The sequence below is a fragment of the Cucurbita pepo genome, chromosome LG03, assembly GCF_002806865.2.
Source record: "Cucurbita pepo subsp. pepo cultivar mu-cu-16 chromosome LG03, ASM280686v2, whole genome shotgun sequence".
In the NCBI taxonomy this organism is placed as follows: Eukaryota; Viridiplantae; Streptophyta; class Magnoliopsida; order Cucurbitales; family Cucurbitaceae; genus Cucurbita; species Cucurbita pepo.
This window is the reverse complement of record NC_036640.1, coordinates 8,596,495-8,616,390: the sequence shown is the minus strand read 5'-3', so window position 1 is coordinate 8,616,390 and position 19,896 is coordinate 8,596,495. Positions and strand designations below refer to the sequence as shown.

General features: G+C 32.8%; 1 protein-coding gene and 1 long non-coding RNA gene across 2 annotated transcripts; one reads left to right on the top strand and one right to left on the bottom strand.

The window, feature by feature from the left end:
* Positions 1-1,001: 1,001 nt before the first annotated feature.
* Positions 1,002-14,554, top strand: LOC111790253 (ankyrin repeat-containing protein NPR4-like). The gene is made up of 5 exons (XM_023671117.1): positions 1,002-1,153; positions 2,031-2,076; positions 6,128-6,222; positions 13,143-13,536; positions 13,808-14,554. The coding sequence occupies exons 1-5, from the start codon at positions 1,002-1,004 to the stop codon at positions 14,552-14,554; spliced, it is 1,434 nt and encodes a 477-aa protein (XP_023526885.1).
* LOC111791750 lies at positions 8,589-9,620 on the bottom strand. The gene is made up of 3 exons (XR_002814682.1): positions 9,539-9,620; positions 9,294-9,349; positions 8,589-8,763 (listed from the first exon to the last, which is right to left on the bottom strand). It is a non-coding gene; the product is annotated as an uncharacterized LOC111791750 (long non-coding RNA).
* Positions 14,555-19,896: the final 5,342 nt, after the last annotated feature.

The window sequence follows — 19,896 nt, the reverse complement described above, 5'->3', positions numbered from 1 at the left end:
GCATTCAATTAGTTCGGACTTGTTTATTGTTGAATTGGGACCGAGACAAAAAAAGCTCTTCTATCGAAGAAGCCCGCGCTTCCTTTGTTGAAGTAAGTACAAATGGTCTGGTTCGAAATTTCCTACGAATAGACTTAGTGAAATCCGATACTTCGTATATCAGAAAAAGGCAAGATCCGTCAGGTTCAGGATTGATCTTTAATAATGAGTCAGATCGCACCAATATCAATCCATTTTTTTCTATTTATTCCAAGACAAGGGTTCCACAATCCCTTAGTCAAAATCAAGGAACTATTCGTACGTTGTTGAATAGAAATAAAGAACGCCAATCTTTGATAATTTTGTCAGCATCGAATTGTTTGCAAATGGATCTATTCAACGATGTAAAAGATTATAATGTCATAAAAGAATCAAGTAAAAAGGATCCTCTAATTGAAATTAGGAATTCGTTAGGACCTTTAGGGGCGGCCCCTCAAATTGTGAATTTTTATTCATTTTATCAGTTAATAACTCATAATCCGATCTCCCTAACTAAATATTTGCAACTTGACAATTTAAAACAGACTTTTCAAGTACTTAAATATTATTTAATGGATGAAAACGGGGGTATTTTGAATTCCGATCCATGCAGTAACATCGTTTTCAATACATTTAATTTGNGTTTTTTTATTGTATCATTTAAAAGATGTTTCTAACACCTAAGTCCATAACCGTCTTTTAAGATGAAGTTTATGTTTTATGATAAATTTTAAATATTTAATTCTGCATATGAGTATAGATGACTCATATGATGATGATAACAGTAACGAACTCTAGTGTTAGGTGTTTATGATATATTTTTAACTTTGATTACTTTCACTTTAATGCGTTTATTTGAATCTAAATTCACCCAATAATTGTATCTCTTTACAAGACTTTCCCATATTTTGATTTAATATTACTCTCATTTCATACAATCTGCAAGCAATCAGGCAAGAGAGTGGAAATAAAATATAGTGAGAATGGAGAAGAATCTCAAACATCCCACGCCCTCTTTCAATGGTGTACCTGATGCTACACGAAATCAAGAAATTAGAATTGTAATTGGGTCGGTGGAAGAAAGTAGAAGAAAGGTGTATGAAGCATCAAAGAAGGGATGTATTCAAACATTGAAATCCCTCATTCAACAATGATCCATCTCTCATTCATAAACTTGTCGGGACTCCTCTTCCAACAATCACAATCCTTTATTGCACGAGTCGATTTGTCATGGTCACCTTCAATTCACTCAACTACTTTATCACAACCCTGAACTTCTGTGGAGGTCAACGCCTTTCAACGAACGCCCCTCCACCTTGCTTCAAAAAATGGAGACATCGAGACCGTTCGAGCTTTGTTGGAGAAGAACACAAGTGCTTGCTTGGTTTTATGATAACAATAGGTTCATTCCTCTCCCTTATGCAATAATTAATGGACAAGTGGAGATCGTGAAAGAGCTTTATCAATGCAAGGCTACAATCTATTTGGATGAAGCTCAACGATGGTCAAACTATTTTACATTTATGTGTAGAAGTAACTATTTAGAGGGTATAAAGTTGCTTATTGAAACATTTATGAATACCCATGAAGAATTCCTAAACACAATTGATGACAAAGAAAACACTATTTTGGATCTATCAATGATACTGAGACAAAGAGAGGTAAGTAACCAGAGATAACTTCAAATGATTTTTCATTATGTAATAAAAAACTTCCTAACTCTTTTTTTTTTTTTTATNATCTCAATTTATTTATATTTATGAATTTTTAAATTTATTGGATTCTAGATTTTCAAATATATTGAATTTTATTTGGTGAAAGGGACGTGGTTTGAATGTTCGTCCAAAGAAAAACTTTATTCTACCCCAAATTTTTAGATTACAATTCATTGAATTAATTTGAGAGAATCAATGACATTAAAGTTAAGACATAAAAGGTTCATAATTAAAATGCATAGGAAAATTTGAAGTTTGAATAATGGGGAAGAAATTAAAAGCAAAACCAACCTCCACGACTTTGATTCAAGAGGACCCAAATATGGTTTTGGCCGTAATTCTGATTTATTGGCAAAGAGGCGAAGAAATGGATTCATCATTCAATTTGAATCACTTCAAGAACGAGAAAAAGAACTACCACCCCCTTCCGGTATTTCGATTGAAATACCCATAAATGGTATTTTTCGTAGAAATAGTATTCTTGCTTATTTCGATGATCCTCAATACAGAAGAAATAGTTCAGGAATTACTAAATATGGGACTATAGGGATGCATTCAATCCTCAAAAAAGAGGATTTGATTGAGTATCGAGGAGTCAAAGACTTTAAGCCAAAATACCAAATGCAAATGAAAGTGGATCCATTTTTTTTCATTCCCGAGGAAGTGCATATTTTACCTGAATCTTCTTCCATAATGGTACGGAACAATAGTATCATTGGAGTAGCTACACGACTAACTTTAAGTATAAGAAGCCGAGTAGGCGGATTGGTCCGAGTGGAGAAAAAAAAACAAAGGATTGAACTCAAAATATTTTCTGGAGATATACATTTTCCTGGAGAGATGGATAAGATATCCCGACACAATGGCATGTTGATACCACCTGAAAAAGTAAAAAAAAATTCTAAGAAATCAAAAAAATTGAAAAATTGGATTTATGTCCAGTGGATCACACCTACCAAGAAAAAGTATTTTGTTTTTGTTCGACCTGTAATCATATATGAACTAGCCGACGGTATAAATTTAGTAACACTTTTCCCACAGGATCTATTGCAAGAAAGGGATAATCTGGAGCTTAGAGTTATCAATTATATCCTTTATGGAAATGGAAAACCAATTCGGGGAATTTCTGGCACAAGCATTCAATTAGTTCGGACTTGTTTATTGTTGAATTGGGACCGAGACAAAAAAAGCTCTTCTATCGAAGAAGCCCGCGCTTCCTTTGTTGAAGTAAGTACAAATGGTCTGGTTCGAAATTTCCTACGAATAGACTTAGTGAAATCCGATACTTCGTATATCAGAAAAAGGCAAGATCCGTCAGGTTCAGGATTGATCTTTAATAATGAGTCAGATCGCACCAATATCAATCCATTTTTTTCTATTTATTCCAAGACAAGGGTTCCACAATCCCTTAGTCAAAATCAAGGAACTATTCGTACGTTGTTGAATAGAAATAAAGAACGCCAATCTTTGATAATTTTGTCAGCATCGAATTGTTTGCAAATGGATCTATTCAACGATGTAAAAGATTATAATGTCATAAAAGAATCAAGTAAAAAGGATCCTCTAATTGAAATTAGGAATTCGTTAGGACCTTTAGGGGCGGCCCCTCAAATTGTGAATTTTTATTCATTTTATCAGTTAATAACTCATAATCCGATCTCCCTAACTAAATATTTGCAACTTGACAATTTAAAACAGACTTTTCAAGTACTTAAATATTATTTAATGGATGAAAACGGGGGTATTTTGAATTCCGATCCATGCAGTAACATCGTTTTCAATACATTTAATTTGAATTGGCATTTTCTGTATCATAATTATCACCATAATTATTGTGAAGAAACACCTACAAGAATTAGCCTTGGACAGTTTTTTTTTGAAAATGTATGTATAGCCAAAAATGGACCACACCTAAAATCGGGTCAAATTATAATTGTTCAAGTTGATTCTGTAGTAATAAGATCAGCTAAGCCTTATTTGGCCACTTCAGGAGCAACTGTTCATCGACATTATGGAGAAATCCTTTACGAAGGAGATACCTTAGTTACATTTATATATGAAAAATCACGATCTGGCGATATAACGCAGGGTCTTCCAAAAGTGGAACAAGTATTAGAAGTGCGTTCGATTGATTCAATATCAATGAACCTAGAAAAGAGAATTGAGGGTTGGAACGAGCGTATAACAAGAATTCTTGGAATTCCTTGGGGATTTTTGATTGGTGCTGAACTAACTATAGTGCAAAGTCGTATCTCTTTGGTTAATAAGATCCAAAAGGTTTATCGATCCCAGGGGGTGGAGATCCATAATAGACATATCGAAATTATTGTACGTCAAATAACATCAAAAGTGTTGGTTTCAGAAGATGGAATGTCTAATGTTTTTTCACCTGGAGAACTCATTGGATTGTTGCGAGCGGAACGAACAGGGCGTGCTTTGGAAGAAGCGATCTGTTACCGAGCCGTATTATTGGGAATAACAAAAGCATCTCTAAATACTCAAAGTTTCATATCGGAAGCAAGTTTTCAAGAAACTGCTCGAGTTTTAGCAAAAGCCGCCCTCCGAGGTCGTATCGATTGGTTGAGAGGTCTGAAAGAGAACGTTGTTCTAGGAGGAATGATACCCGTTGGTACCGGATTCAGAGAATTAGCGCACCGTTCGAGGCAACATAACAATATTTCTTTANGAAGTAAAAATTAGAATAAAAACTTCAAATGTCAGAAAAGAAAGTTTAGAATCTCAAAATTCTAAAAAATAAAGACGAGAATGTGCATCATTTAAGAAAAGACCACCGGAGGCAAGGGTAGGCAGAAGACCAGGGTTTGTAGGGAACTACTAAAGGGATGTGCATAAAAAGGTCCNCTTAAGGTAAGAGATATTCATAAGGTAAGGACAGAAAAAGTTTCTCCGTGTCTGCCTGTTATTTCGATTCCAATTCTCACAAAAAAAAAATAATTTATTTTTGTGAGGATCTCGATATGATGATGTGATGACGTTAGATGATAATGTGATGATGTTATATGATGAATTGATTGCGTTAGATAATATGATGTGAGAATGTTATATGATGATGTGATGATGTTATAAGATGATGTGATAATAATATGATGTTGACATGATGATGATAATGCATAAAGATGATGTGAGACGTATGATGATGAAATGACTTAATATGATGATGTTCCATAATAAGATGGTACATGTATTAAATGCCACGATACATTATGACGACGAGTTTTTAAAGACACAACCCTAATTAATGTTAATGATGATGAATGTATGAAGGTCAATGCGTGCATGTTACTAGAGTAATGTGTGAATAGTGTATAGAGTCGTGTAAAAAAGATGATTTAAAGATGAAAACTACAGGGACTTCATTCATTTTGTGTGTTTATATACATCAGGATATTTCTCCATTTATGATGATGAGTATGGATGTATATACTATGATTAAAAGTGGTCATGCCTCGCACATGAAACTTAGGGATCTGCTGACTCTGGCCATCACTACGGACAGTTACCTTGATTATGATGGGTCTAAGGGGTGCGAATCACTTGTGGACCCACGCTCGCACGTGTGGGTCATGTGTAAGGAAGTTCTACACATTCAATTTTTTCCGAACTAAAGACCCCCTATGATGGTTTTTAAATGATAAGTCCATAGATCATGAGTTGCATATGTTCATGTTCTCTGACTCCAACAGTGGGGTTACTTATTGAGTATTTTTTAAAATACTCAAGCCGTGTGCTACATCTTTTCAGGTAAAGGCAAGACATCCCTATACAGCTAACGACGATATCGCAATTCGAGACTATGACACATGTATAGGGTAACAGTACTTATTTTATTTTGTTTTTTTATTGTATCATTTAAAAGATGTTTCTAACACCTAAGTCCATAACCGTCTTTTAAGATGAAGTTTATGTTTTATGATAAATTTTAAATATTTAATTCTGCATATGAGTATAGATGACTCATATGATGATGATAACAGTAACGAACTCTAGTGTTAGGTGTTTATGATATATTTTTAACTTTGATTACTTTCACTTTAATGCGTTTATTTGAATCTAAATTCACCCAATAATTGTATCTCTTTACAAGACTTTCCCATATTTTGATTTAATATTACTCTCATTTCATACAATCTGCAAGCAATCAGGCAAGAGAGTGGAAATAAAATATAGTGAGAATGGAGAAGAATCTCAAACATCCCACGCCCTCTTTCAATGGTGTACCTGATGCTACACGAAATCAAGAAATTAGAATTGTAATTGGGTCGGTGGAAGAAAGTAGAAGAAAGGTGTATGAAGCATCAAAGAAGGGATGTATTCAAACATTGAAATCCCTCATTCAACAATGATCCATCTCTCATTCATAAACTTGTCGGGACTCCTCTTCCAACAATCACAATCCTTTATTGCACGAGTCGATTTGTCATGGTCACCTTCAATTCACTCAACTACTTTATCACAACCCTGAACTTCTGTGGAGGTCAACGCCTTTCAACGAACGCCCCTCCACCTTGCTTCAAAAAATGGAGACATCGAGACCGTTCGAGCTTTGTTGGAGAAGAACACAAGTGCTTGCTTGGTTTTATGATAACAATAGGTTCATTCCTCTCCCTTATGCAATAATTAATGGACAAGTGGAGATCGTGAAAGAGCTTTATCAATGCAAGGCTACAATCTATTTGGATGAAGCTCAACGATGGTCAAACTATTTTACATTTATGTGTAGAAGTAACTATTTAGAGGGTATAAAGTTGCTTATTGAAACATTTATGAATACCCATGAAGAATTCCTAAACACAATTGATGACAAAGAAAACACTATTTTGGATCTATCAATGATACTGAGACAAAGAGAGGTAAGTAACCAGAGATAACTTCAAATGATTTTTCATTATGTAATAAAAAACTTCCTAACTCTTTTTTTTTTTTTTTAATGCAGATGGTAGGATATTTACTCTCGAAGTAAAAATTAGAATAAAAACTTCAAATGTCAGAAAAGAAAGTTTAGAATCTCAAAATTCTAAAAAATAAAGACGAGAATGTGCATCATTTAAGAAAAGACCACCGGAGGCAAGGGTAGGCAGAAGACCAGGGTTTGTAGGGAACTACTAAAGGGATGTGCATAAAAAGGTCCGTATTTTCCCTTTCCCGCGAAAACTCAACTTGCAAGTGCCGGAGGTAGCTGCATTAGAGACTCAGCGGGTGTTGTATTGATGGAGAAGAGTGTTCGAGAGTGTTTTTGGTTCACATGGGTGTTGTGTGAAAGGTTCCTTTCCCTATAGGGTATCATTTTGTTTGGAGTACTTTTTATAGGTGGCTATAGTGATCGCAAATGTGACTTTTCAAGCCGGGGTGAATCCTGCAGGCGGTGTTTGGCAACAAGACACTGAATACAAGTCCAACAACTACATAGATGAATATTATTATATGAGCTCGAGTGCTACTTTGAAAAATGGGACAATTCTCCCAACTGGAAGTACAATTACGGCATACCGATGACCAGTACAGTACTTGATTTACTCAATAGCAAACGAAATAGTATCTTAAGTTGGGATGATTAGGATGATGTAATTTTGTAATACCATTAAATTGATGCAAATAATAACATTAAAAATTGATTACATTCATAACATGCCTCTTAACTTAATAGTAATCATGCAAGACAACCCTCATTCATTCCACACATATTATACTCGATAATATGCGTACATAAACTCTCATAAAATCATTTCATTCCTAGCATAACTTTTAAATCATAGCTTTCGAGTTCTGCATCATAAAATTTCTTATTTCAAAACACAGCATAGCATGTCATAACGTATCATGGCAGAACACAATTATATCATATCACAACATGACATCTCATAACATAAAATAATTAATCGAAATATAATTTGACATTTCATTTATACCATAATGTTATTTGGCATATCATATAGCGACACATATCATAACATCAAATATATCAACATATCACCCCGTATGACACGTGTTGGCTTGAGTCAGAGTTAATAATTATTCTTTGTATGAGCCTGAATTTGCTCCTCAAATTCTAATTCAACTTCAAATCCATCGTCTAAATAATATCAATTAAAACAAAATCACCCTGAAAATCCACCTTGTAGTCCAATTATTGAGGATAAATAAATATCTCAACATATCTAATTTATCTTTTTTTTTTCNGGTAAAGGCAAGACATCCCTATACAGCTAACGACGATATCGCAATTCGAGACTATGACACATGTATAGGGTAACAGTACTTATTTTATTTTGTNAAAATTGAAATAAAAAATGATGTAGGGTTCACTACAACAAATAATAGATACGATAGCTTACGAAAAATGCTATCGTACACTTTTTATAGCGTTTTTTTGTACGTCGTGACAGCCCATGTTATTAAAAGTCTGAGACTTTTTTTTACAGCTATAATAGATGCTATAATAGAGTATAAATTTATAGCTTATAAACGTTGCTATAAAAATATTTTATAGCGTTTTATTGAAGCTATATATAACTTTAAATTAATGCTATAATAAAATTAATTATTCATTTATAATCATTATAGTTACCATAATCAAATTTTAACAACAATTTTTAATAAAATTAAATTAAAATACTAAATAAACACATAAGATACTCATAGCATATTAAATACCATGACTTCCGTTCATAATTGAGATTTCATAATCTATTTCCATTACAATAGTAGTATTCCATCATTTCCTAAAATAAAGTTATACAAACTATACAAGATAAAATATTCTCCAATACTTGCAATGATTTTCAAGGAACCGTTATCATGTCACGACTTTGAAGTGCAAGTCCTCTATCCCAGAATCATCTATTGACAGAAAAAAATAATAGGCAACCTGAACCAACTCTAGATGCAACTACTCTGGACTATTCAACATTAGCAACAAAGAGACGATCCCCTAATAGGACAGCAATTGACCCGACATCTTTCTGCTGGCCTCTCTCTTCTTTAATATAGTCTGCATGTTTAAAAACCTCTGCTACAAAATAAGTATTTGCTTAGTTTATGCTCCACTTGCAAGGCAACAGGAAAATATGAAATCATAGGCACAAATTATAACTTTTTACTAATAACTGTCTTTGTGTCTTTGATAAAGTCCTGATGGCTACTTTGGTTATTGAAAAGATTGCGCTTAAGGTATTCAGTTGTTCTTGACCCAAGTACATCAATGTGTCTATTAAACTGGAGAAAAGAAGGAGCATCCATGCATCACACTGGAAAGCTATCATATCGAGTAACATCATCTCCGATATTTCCAGAATTACCACTAATGTTAAAACAAACAAAAAGTAACTTATCATTCTTCCATCACATGTATCATCATTTTAAATTATAGAACAACACAACAATAATGATCAACAAAGAGTAAAAGGAGAAACATAAAAAGAAAAGGAAAAGGAACCTGCTCATAAGCGGAGAAGAAGATCCATTCAGGAAAATTATCTCCACATAATTTCTTTAAATCATCTCTACTGAGAAATTATGACAAGACAATGATTGCATCCTTACCGATGATGATGAAGCAAGGTCTTCTGTATTGAGTAGTTTTGCAAGTCTAAAGTCCCCTTCAAGATATTGGAAGAAATAACTAGTAAAGAAATTCCATCCGGTAAAAAATGGAAGCCATCGTACCAAGCCGGACATCATTGCTCTTCGCAAGAAACATATTGGAACACTAGAATAGAAGAAAATTTGAAAAAACAAAAAAATCAAGAACCATTAATGAGTTGGGTATGTTAATACATTATAGGTACCTTAAGATCTTTTTGTAGCACCCGATTGGAGTGCAGATAAACTACAGCTCAGCTAGTAACAACTATGCCAACCATTTGCAAACTTTCTGAGATAAAAAAAAATGACAATCAGAAAAAGATAATCACAGTTACGAACTTACTTACTCAAGAAAGTATGTTCCTCTGACATTTTCTATCAATTCAGATCTGCTCAACAAAAGAAAACACGGCATAGGATTAGGCTTGAGTTTTCTTCCCATCCCTTTGTCCTCTTCACTACATCTGGAAGACTAGTTTATCGATTCAATCCATATTGAACTTCCACAAAATGTTCTAACTTTTGTTCTTCACTTAGTTAATAATTCTTTGGAGGGAAAATTGAAAGACATTGTTATAAAGGTTGTGTATTTTTTTTATTCAATCTAAAAATAAACAGCCATGTTGGTCATAAATGAAGCAAACTCCAAAAGGATGGAAATTTTAAATAAACATCACTTATATGTCTCCACTTTCCCATCACAGTAGCAAGTTACAATGCATATATAATCCCCCCTACACAAACGGCCTTTTTACCAGAACAGTGAGGATAACAACTATGAGAAGGAGAAAAGGAAGAAAGGAAATAGAAGGCTTTGTAGCCTCATGAACAGGTGTAGTTTCATTCTGATACTAATCACCGACAACACGCTTTCTAGGGGGCACCATGTGCTTCCACTCCTTAGTGTTATCGCTTTAATCATGCATGCATTCCGAGTTTAGTTCAATGTGTTTGTCTAGATTAAGCATATTTAAACTCCAATTAATCAATCTAATCATACAGACAAATTTCTCTCCAAATGCCCCAAATATATATTAGTATAAGTATATGTTTTTTCCCTCAAAATGTTGCTACTCTGGTGATAGTCGAGTGAAAAGTCACCGTAACAACAAATTTCAGCAGCAAAAAAAATTAAATATGGAGTATGTGTTTATATACATTAGCATGGTCATTATAGCAGCAAAAAAAACTCACTTATACACTCATACATCACTAGATTGAGAGGAAAAATTACTATAATACCTCAATCCCCAATCCAAACCTCATACTACTAAACAAAATCTAAAAAAGAAGGAAGGTAGAGAGAGGGGGATGAAAACTGGCATAAGATTTTAAATAGATCGGGGATGAAAACTACATGGACATAAGATTTTAAACCAATGGGGGATGTAACTACATGGGCATAAGATTTTAAACTAACCCATACCTAAGAACCAGTTCACTGGTTGCCGAAATAGTGGGAGAGTGATTTTTGCTGAGATAGTCTTGCAGAAATAGGTGGGGGAGAGTGGCAAGGTCTTGCCGAAATAAGGGGGAGAGTTGTTTGCTCCTGCCGAAATAGATGAGAGAGGGAGAGACTTCTTTGCTAAAATAGTGTTGCCCGCCGGTGATAGAAAAGGGAGATGATTTCTTTGTTAAGACAGTGTTGGCGGCAGTGAGAGAGGGTTGAGGGATGAGGGAGATGGTTTCTTAGACAGTGTTGCTGAGAGAGGAGAGACAGTGTTAACAAATTTTTTATCCTTCAATATAAACTAATATTTTTGGTGTTTAATGAATACAATGTCTACTAACATGCCATTTATTAGATACTATAATTTCATAATATATTTAGGAATTATTTACGTAAATTAAAATATATATTTGTTATAATGTCATAAAAGATTAAACTTTTTTTAAAAAATTTACCTCAAGATAAACTGTAATTCTACATTTCTCGTGTACATCTAATGCATATGAGTATTTGTCCATATTTACATCAAGCCCCACTAGTATACAACGATATTTACTTAAGTTATATCATTGGATTGGGTACTCTAAATAATTGTCTCTCTCCACTAAATCTGCCTAAATTTCAAGGTTTTTTTTCCCTTAGCCTATAGAATCTATAACTTAATTAACAGCTCTCATACCAATCGCAACAGATATTGTCTGCTTTGATTCATTATGTGTTGTCATTCTCACCGTTTTAAAACATGTCTTTAAGAAGATGTTTCTACTTTGTTCCCCTCTCTATTTGATGTGAGATCTCACAAACAGTTCGTGCATGTTTTCTTCTTTTCAATTTTCTTTTACTTTTTTCTCAAATTTCTTTTATTTTTCTTTTGGTTTTGAAAATTACAGGCACGTTATTCTTTTATTTATTATTGACTCGTATAAAAAAGAGTATACTCGTCAATTCTATTTAGTACTTTAATGAAAAATATTTTTTTAAATCACTTAGTAAACGAACCCAATGAGATAATATCTGTATTCATTATAAAATGACATAGTCAAATAATTGAGGCAAATTATTTTAAAAAAAAATATTATTCTCTAATTTAATACAATAATGCATCCTAATATTCATATGTTATTCTTTATTTATCATTGACTTGAAAAAAAAAAAAAAAAAAAAAAANTCGTATCTATTTAACATTGGTATGAAAAAAATTAAAAAATTAAATAGTCAAATCAACAATTTTTTTAATATATTGTTTTTTCCATTTTAATAAGACCATGTATCATATTATTTTAATATTTATTGCATACGTTACTCTTTTCTATTTATTATTATTTCATAGAAAAAAAAAAGAATCGAGTATAATCATCAATTATGTTTGATTATTGAATGAACAAGACTTTTAAAAATCGCGTAGTCAAATGTATTTGTATACTCTTGCCGGCATGTATCAATTAAAACCATTTGTAAAAATTTCATGAATTAACTTATACTCTCTATTGGAATTTTGTTTTAAAAATGTTTATGCATCAAACCTTTTTAACTACAAAATAAATTCGATAACTATATATATATATATATATATATATATTAACGTTTTTTTAATCTACTTGTCTTCCTATTTAACAAGAATTACTTTCTTTTAACTTTTTCATATTATTCTGATCAAATTATGGTTGTAGAATAATTTTATTCGAGTGATTTTGAGTTGGTATTATATGAAGTTGAGTGAAAAGTGTTATAAATCGCTTAAAAGGTCTAAGTTTATTTGTTATAAAAATTTAGATGGAATCGGTCACTATACTTAAAGTTGAGACATGACCGTGTTTTCAATCGAGTCGTCAATTATGGTCTGGTCTATGGCTATCGAGTGTTGGATGAACACGACACAATGGTATGATATTGTCTACATGGCTTTGCTTTGGGCTTCCCAAAAAGCCTCACAACAATTTTGAGAGTATTCTTTGATTATAAACTCATGATCATTTTCTAAATTAGTTGACGTGGGACTTTCATCCAACATCGAGAATGTTCTAAAACGTCTATATAAAGACCATCCGTATTTGCCCCTAATAAAATTATTCTTCTTTAAATTTGAGTTTATATTAAACAATCCTTTATTATATATAAGGCTACACGTCTTCTATGACATAATAAACTATAATATTGTTGAAAAATATATAATTAGTTTACTTAAAGACTCGCAAACATGGGCCTCATTCATGTACTATGGTTTAAATATATTAGTGTTTGCATAGTATTTGGGAGCAAGAGAATTGGATTAAGAAAGAGATAATAATAATGGAGGAGATTCACCCACAACCTATACCCTCTTCCAATTCTCCATATCAACCAAATCAAGAAATTAGAATTGTGATGCAGTCTGAGGTTGATGCCTTTCAACCAACGCCCCTCCACCTTGCTTCCAAAAATGGAGACATCGACACCGTTCGAGCTTTGTTGGAGAACAACACGAGTGCTTGCTTGGTTTACGATAACGATGGGTTCATTCCTCTCCATTATGCAGTAATTAATGGACAAGTCGACATCATGAAAGAGCTTATCAATGCAACACCACAATCTATTTGGATGAAGCTCAACGATGGTCGAACTGTCTTACATTTATGTGTAGAAAGTGACCATTTAGAGGGTATAAAGCTGCTTATTGAAACATTTATGAATCGTCATGAAGGTTTCTTGAATACAACTGATGACAAGGGGAACACTATTTTGGATTTATCAATCAAGCTCAGACAAAGTGAGGTAAGTAATAAAAAAAAAACTCCAAAGTAGCTTCCCTTCCCTGTCGCTCACATAGGTATCATATTTGTTTGCTTTCCATGTCGCTCACATAGGTATCATATTTGTCCAAATATCTTATATCTATTTATTGTTATTTCCATATTTTTGTAATTTATTTCATTATCCAAATAATTATAAACAGAGAATTTTCACCATAGAGTGGTTTTAACAAATATTCTTACCATTAAATGGATGTGCAATAAAAAAAATTCTAACTTTTATTTGAATGCAGATGGTAGGATATTTACTCTCGCTCTCTGAAGTAAAAACTAGAATAAGCACAGCTTCAAATGTTAGAAAAAGAAGTCTAGAATCTCGAAATTCTAAAAAACAAAGACGAGAATGTGCATCATTTAGAATAGGGCGGTGGAAGGCATGGAGGAAGAAATTGAAATACAAAGGAGATTGGGTTGAAGAAGTGCAAGGGACAATGATGTTGGTGGCTACAGTGATCGCAACCGTGACTTTTCAAGCTGGGGTGAACCCTGCAGGGGGTGTTTGGCAACAAGACACGGAATACAATTCCAACAACTACATAGATGAATACTATTATATGACTGCTACCTTGAAAAATGGGACAATTCTCCCAGCTGGGAGTGCAATTATGGCATATCGACGACCAATACAGTACATGATTTACTCAATGGCAAATGTTGTCTCGTTCATGGCCTCTGTGGGCGTGATTCTGCTGATCATCAGTCGAGTTCCCCTAAAAAATAGGGTTTGTAGTTGGCTGTTAGTGTTGGCCATGTGCGCGGCAGTAGTTTTCTTAGCATTGACGTTTCTACAAGGATTTATAATGGTTAACCTCAAGCCTCTCAACAATCTTGCTGCAGGATTCGCTGCACGATTTGGATATTCGTTAGCATTATACTTTTTGTTTGGGTTGGTCGGGTTAGTCGGTCTATTCCACATAATTCGTTTTCTTGTTTGGGTGGTCAAAAGCTTATGTTGCTGCTGTTTCACCCACGACCCTTAACTACACCACACCTTAAATATTATATAAATGCAATCGTATTATTTCATTGCTATATTTCATCAAATACTTATAGTGATTAATGTGTATATTCTTATTTTATTTCGAAGTTTTATGTTTAAAAAATGTACCGATATAAGAACATGATTGATCATATTCCCTATAGCTTTTGTTAACATGTCTGCAAGATTTGTTGCACCCTCTATCTTCTCTAAACACATCACCTTATTCCACTAACCTGCGAGTGAAATGATATTATCTTCTCATGTGTCTTGTCTTTGAATATAGACCAGGTTCTTCACCAATTGAATGAAACTTTGATTATCTGTATAAAGAATCATCTCGCACTACTTCTTGCATAAGAATTCTAGATAGTCTATCATTCATGTCATCTCTCTTCCAACTTCAGCTATTGCAACGTATTAAGCCTTAGTAGATTAAAGAGCAACACAATTCTAAAGCCTAGACATCCAACTCATCCCATTATCCATGAGTTGCTCCCACTTAGTTGTATCCTTCAACTATAGGGTCTCGTCAAAGAACTCTAGTTCCCCTTCATTAGTCAGCAACAAATAGTGTAATGAAAGTGAATACTAAATACCTACCTGGTACTCTTTCTAAGGTTGCTACGGTACACATATCATGAACATTTAATGCGGAATTAACTTTATTGAAACTTTATAATAACTTTAAACTTTAGTCTTGCATGCTTCAATTAATGCCTTGAAATAAACGAATACAAATTGAAGTAAAACGAAAAACAATACAGAATGAAAAGTCATATACTAACATTTATGCTACTAAATGGAAATTCAATTTAACCTATACTAACCTATAGTCTACTAAAATTAAAAATATGAAACTATCTTAAGCATGTGTCACAGTCTCGGGATTGCAATGCCACTGTCAGCCTTATAGAGTGAGTAGCTTTACTTTACGTGAAAAGTAGAGTAGCACGTGGCTTAAGTGTTTTAAAAAAATAAAAAAAATACTTGCAGGACCCACCAGTTAGTTCACACCTCTTGAACCCCTTGAGCATTCTTTGGGAGTTTTATGAAGCACCTTATCCACTGGGCCACAGAGTCGTCAATACATATATTGTTTTCCTTTCATTAAAATTTTCTATTATTATTTATTCTCCATTAATCTTTCAAAATGTATATTCAAATTGAGTTGTAAATGTTAATTAAATGTTTGAAAATAATAGATAGATGTTTTAAAACACAACCTACCCATTTTTTGTAATGGGTTGTATATTCAATCTTTATTAAATATTTTAAAATAATGGATAGATATTTTAAAACCCAACCCTGTCCATTTTTTGTTTATAGGTCAATTCCGCTAGGGATTAAACCCTCGAGTCCCTTGTTTTATAGACTAAGAGTTGGATTCATTATTCAATTAAGTGTTGTTTGGATTGAAAAATTTACTCTTTATCTAAAAAATATCCAAAACCAACTCCGTGTTAGTACTTGCCTAGTAGTGTCACGTACCAACTCTACTAAGATCGAACCCAAAGTGTCTTGTTCACTAGATAGGCACTTTTATCTCTTGGGCCACGAAAAATAATTATTAATCTATTTTATTTATCTTTGACGTAAAATTTGAGTTTAATTGAGTAAAAAAATTTGGTAATATTTCCACAGTTAATGTGAAATCGTACACAATCCAATCTAAAATTTTATTACATTTTACATCATGTAAATAGTTAGAGCAATATAAATAAATAAATAAAGAAAAGATCGGTTGTAGTTTGGTGGTAGTAAGTTTATTTTCTTTTTATTTTCTTTATGGAGAAAAAGAGGTAGGAGGATTTATACCTCCCCAACTTTTAGAATGTAAATAATATCTTAAAATATGTCAATTATGGTACCTAGAACTATAAATGGAATGATTTAATTTTCTATTTAAAAATATTTCCATTATTAAAAAATATTACTCAATAATGTTACGATTATGAGGCCTTCACGAAAATATAAAATAAAGTCACAAGAACTTATACTGAATTTTGATGATATCATATCATTATAAGAATATGTTGAACATCAATATACACAACCAGTAATATTAGAGTCATGCCCCTAACTTCACCTTGTCAACTTATTTTTTATAGGATGAATGGGAGAAAATCTCTTGTTTCATAGACTAACACCTTATCCATCGGGCCACGAACTGATCATAAGAGACATCACAAAGGATGAAAGAAGACATCACAACCGATTGTGATAGAAAAAAGGAGCTACAGTTTTTTTTTTTTTCATAAAAGGAAGAGTAAGTTGGAAAATATTCAAGAAACCAACTCCCCGATTAATTATATTTTTAATTATCATGTACACTGTTTGGTCGTGTGAGCTACTACACATTAGTTTTATGGATCATGAATCGACTCTGCTAGGGATCGAACCAAAAGTCGATAATTTCGTAGACCTATATCTTATCCATTATGTTATTTTTATTTAATTGCATTTTTTTATTACTATTTATTCTCTAGTGATTTTTAACTATTTGAGAAATAATTTTTCAAAATGAATATTCAAACAAGTGGTGATCATTGAAAAAATCTTCAAATCAATGACCTCAAGGTTTGATTACATTGTATGTTCGATTGAAGAGTCTAATAACTTAGAAACCTTAACTATCGATGAATTGCAAAGAAACTGGTTGGTATATGAGCAAAGATTGAATGAATGTGTGGGTGATGAACAAGCACTAGAATCGGTGAAATAGAAGGCGATTGAGCTTGTGAATTTTTTCGAGGAAGGGATAGCGGAAGAGGAAGAGGTAGACATTCATTCAACAATGGTACAGTTGAGTATTATAAGTGTCGTCAGTTGGGACATCTTAGATATGAGTGTCCCCAATTGGAGAAGGAAGCGAATCGAGTTTGATCGTGTGGAGAAAAAAGAAATGTTGTTGATGTAATATATGGAGCTTATTAATCGATCAAGGAAAATGTTTGGTTCCTTAACTTAGGGTGTAAAAATTATGTGTACAACGAAGGAATGATTATCATATCTTGATAAGTAATTTTGACAACCTGTGAAGCTTGGAAATAATTTCAAGATGGTTGTGTTGGGAGAAGGTAACATTAAGTTGCAAATTGTTGGACGCACTAAAGTAATCACTAATGTTTCCTATATACTTAAGTTGAAAAATAACTTATTAAGTGTTGAACAATTGCAAGAAAGATGTGTATTTATTTTAATACAACATGAAGAAGCAGAATCTATCATCTCAAGAAGAGGCTTATCATGCAAACACCAAAATCTGAAAATAAGATGTTCATATTACTTGATAGAATCATACCAAAACCTCCCTTATGATGCATTTCCAAAGAGAAGTTTATTGAGAGTAACACAAATGCCGCAATTAGTATATCCAGACATCTATATACCCATCAAATCTCTTTCCAACAGCAAAAAGAGACATTACATAAGTTTTATTGATGATTATCGATACAAGGTGTGGGTATATTTTCTTGTTGAGAAATCTAAAACCTGTATTGTCTTCAAGAATTATAAAAGTCTTATTGAGAAAGAGACTAAAGATTTTATTTGTTGTCTGTGCACAGATAGGGTTGGAGAGTTCACCTCTCACGAATTCAAGATTTTTTGCAAAATTAGTGGTATCAATAGGCAACGTACTGTAGTCTACACTCCCAACAAAATAGAGCAATTGAGCGTAAGAACGGTACAATCGAACATGGTTAGAAGTATATTATCAGAAAAACAAGTTCCAAAGAATTTTGTGTCATAAATAGTAAATTAGACAATGCATGCCCTCAACAAAAGTTCTACAATAGTAGTGGAAGATATGACTCCTAAGAGGCTTGGACGTGTAAAACCTAATGTTGATTATTTTCGAATTTTTGGATGCATTGGTCATGTTCATGTATTAGAAGGTAAGAGAAAGAAGTTAGATGATAAAACTTTTTAGTTCGTGCTACTAGGGATGAGTGAAAAGCCTGAAGCATAAAGACGGTATGATCTAGTATTTAAGAAGATAGTTGTACTCAAAGACGTGATTGTTGAGAAAATAAGTATTGAGATTGGGGAAAAGTAATGAAAAAGCTAAACTTAATATCCTCATATGGGAAGATAGTCATACAGAAGGAATTCAACATGGCGAAAGTGAAGAAGAATCTGAAGAGGATGTGGTAGCAGAAGAAGAAAGTTTATCTTCAAGTGAGTTATCTAAAACAAATTCTTCCACATTTGAAGAAAGCACACGAGAAGGGAGGAATAGAAGATCACCATTATGAATGGAAGATTGTGTGAGCGGAGGAGAATTTTCTAAAGAAGCTGAACACAACAATTTTGTTCTACAATGTCATGGGTCATAAGCACCTCATCTCGTATTAGGCCTTAAAGTAACTCATATTCATCTCTATGGGTTGGACGTCTCACACTCTGCAGCGTCAACTATCTCATGACTCATCTTGGGAGGTATAACTCATAACCAACATTGACTTATAGAGTTAACATTATCAAGTTCATACATGAGTCACGTTAGTTTATGACTCTCTATCTTGAGAAAAATGTCTACTAAACCTACAACCCAACTACATTGTAACAACACAAGCCAACCGCCAATAAATATTGTCCGCTTTGACCTATTAGTATCATTATCAGTCTCACAGTTTTAAAATGCGTCTACTCGAGAGAGGTTTCCACACCGTGGTAATGAATACTTTATTCCCCATTATTCTTTTATTTATTATTAAAAAAAATTTACTAGTCAATTCTATTTAGTACTTAAATGAAAAAGAATTTTGCAATCAAATCAACGAATAAATACTTTTTTCTCTAATTTGAACACGAAAATATACGATAATTATCTTTAATCTTTTCTTGCATAGGTTAATCTTTATTCATTATTAACTGTATATAAAAATGAATCTTACTCGTCATTTCCATTTAGTGCTTGATTGAATATGAATTTTTAAAATTATATAGTCAAATCAATGAGGCCAATTATATTTAAAAAAAAAATATTATTCTCTATTTTTAATGCAATAATGCAACATAATATTCACATGTCTTTATTTATCATTGACTTGTAGAAAAAAAAAATAAGTCTACTCATCATATCTTATATTTAATACAAGTATGAAAAAGAATTTTAAAAATTATGTAGTCAATAATAAGGATACTTTTTTTACTATATTGTTTTCTCATTGTTGCATAACATATTGTGAATGTTTGCTAAATCCACCACACCTAAATGGTGAGAGTTCTCTTATTTATAATTATTTACAGAATACAGAAATATGGTAAATTACAAATAATATGGAAATAGCGATAAAAGAAAAGAATAATAAATGAATACAATATATTTGTCTTTAA

Bases quoted from the DNA above. Each gene is read 5' to 3' on its own strand.
- LOC111790253 (XM_023671117.1), top strand. From the start codon at position 1,002: ATGGAGAAGAATCTCAAACATCCCACGCCCTCTTTCAATGGTGTACCT. The intron at 2,077-6,127 runs ATTTATTGGCAA...ACTTGTCGGGAC, and splicing joins TGGTTTTGGCCGTAATTCTG to TCCTCTTCCAACAATCACAA. The intron at 13,537-13,807 runs GTAAGTAATAAA...ATTTGAATGCAG, and splicing joins TCAAGCTCAGACAAAGTGAG to ATGGTAGGATATTTACTCTC.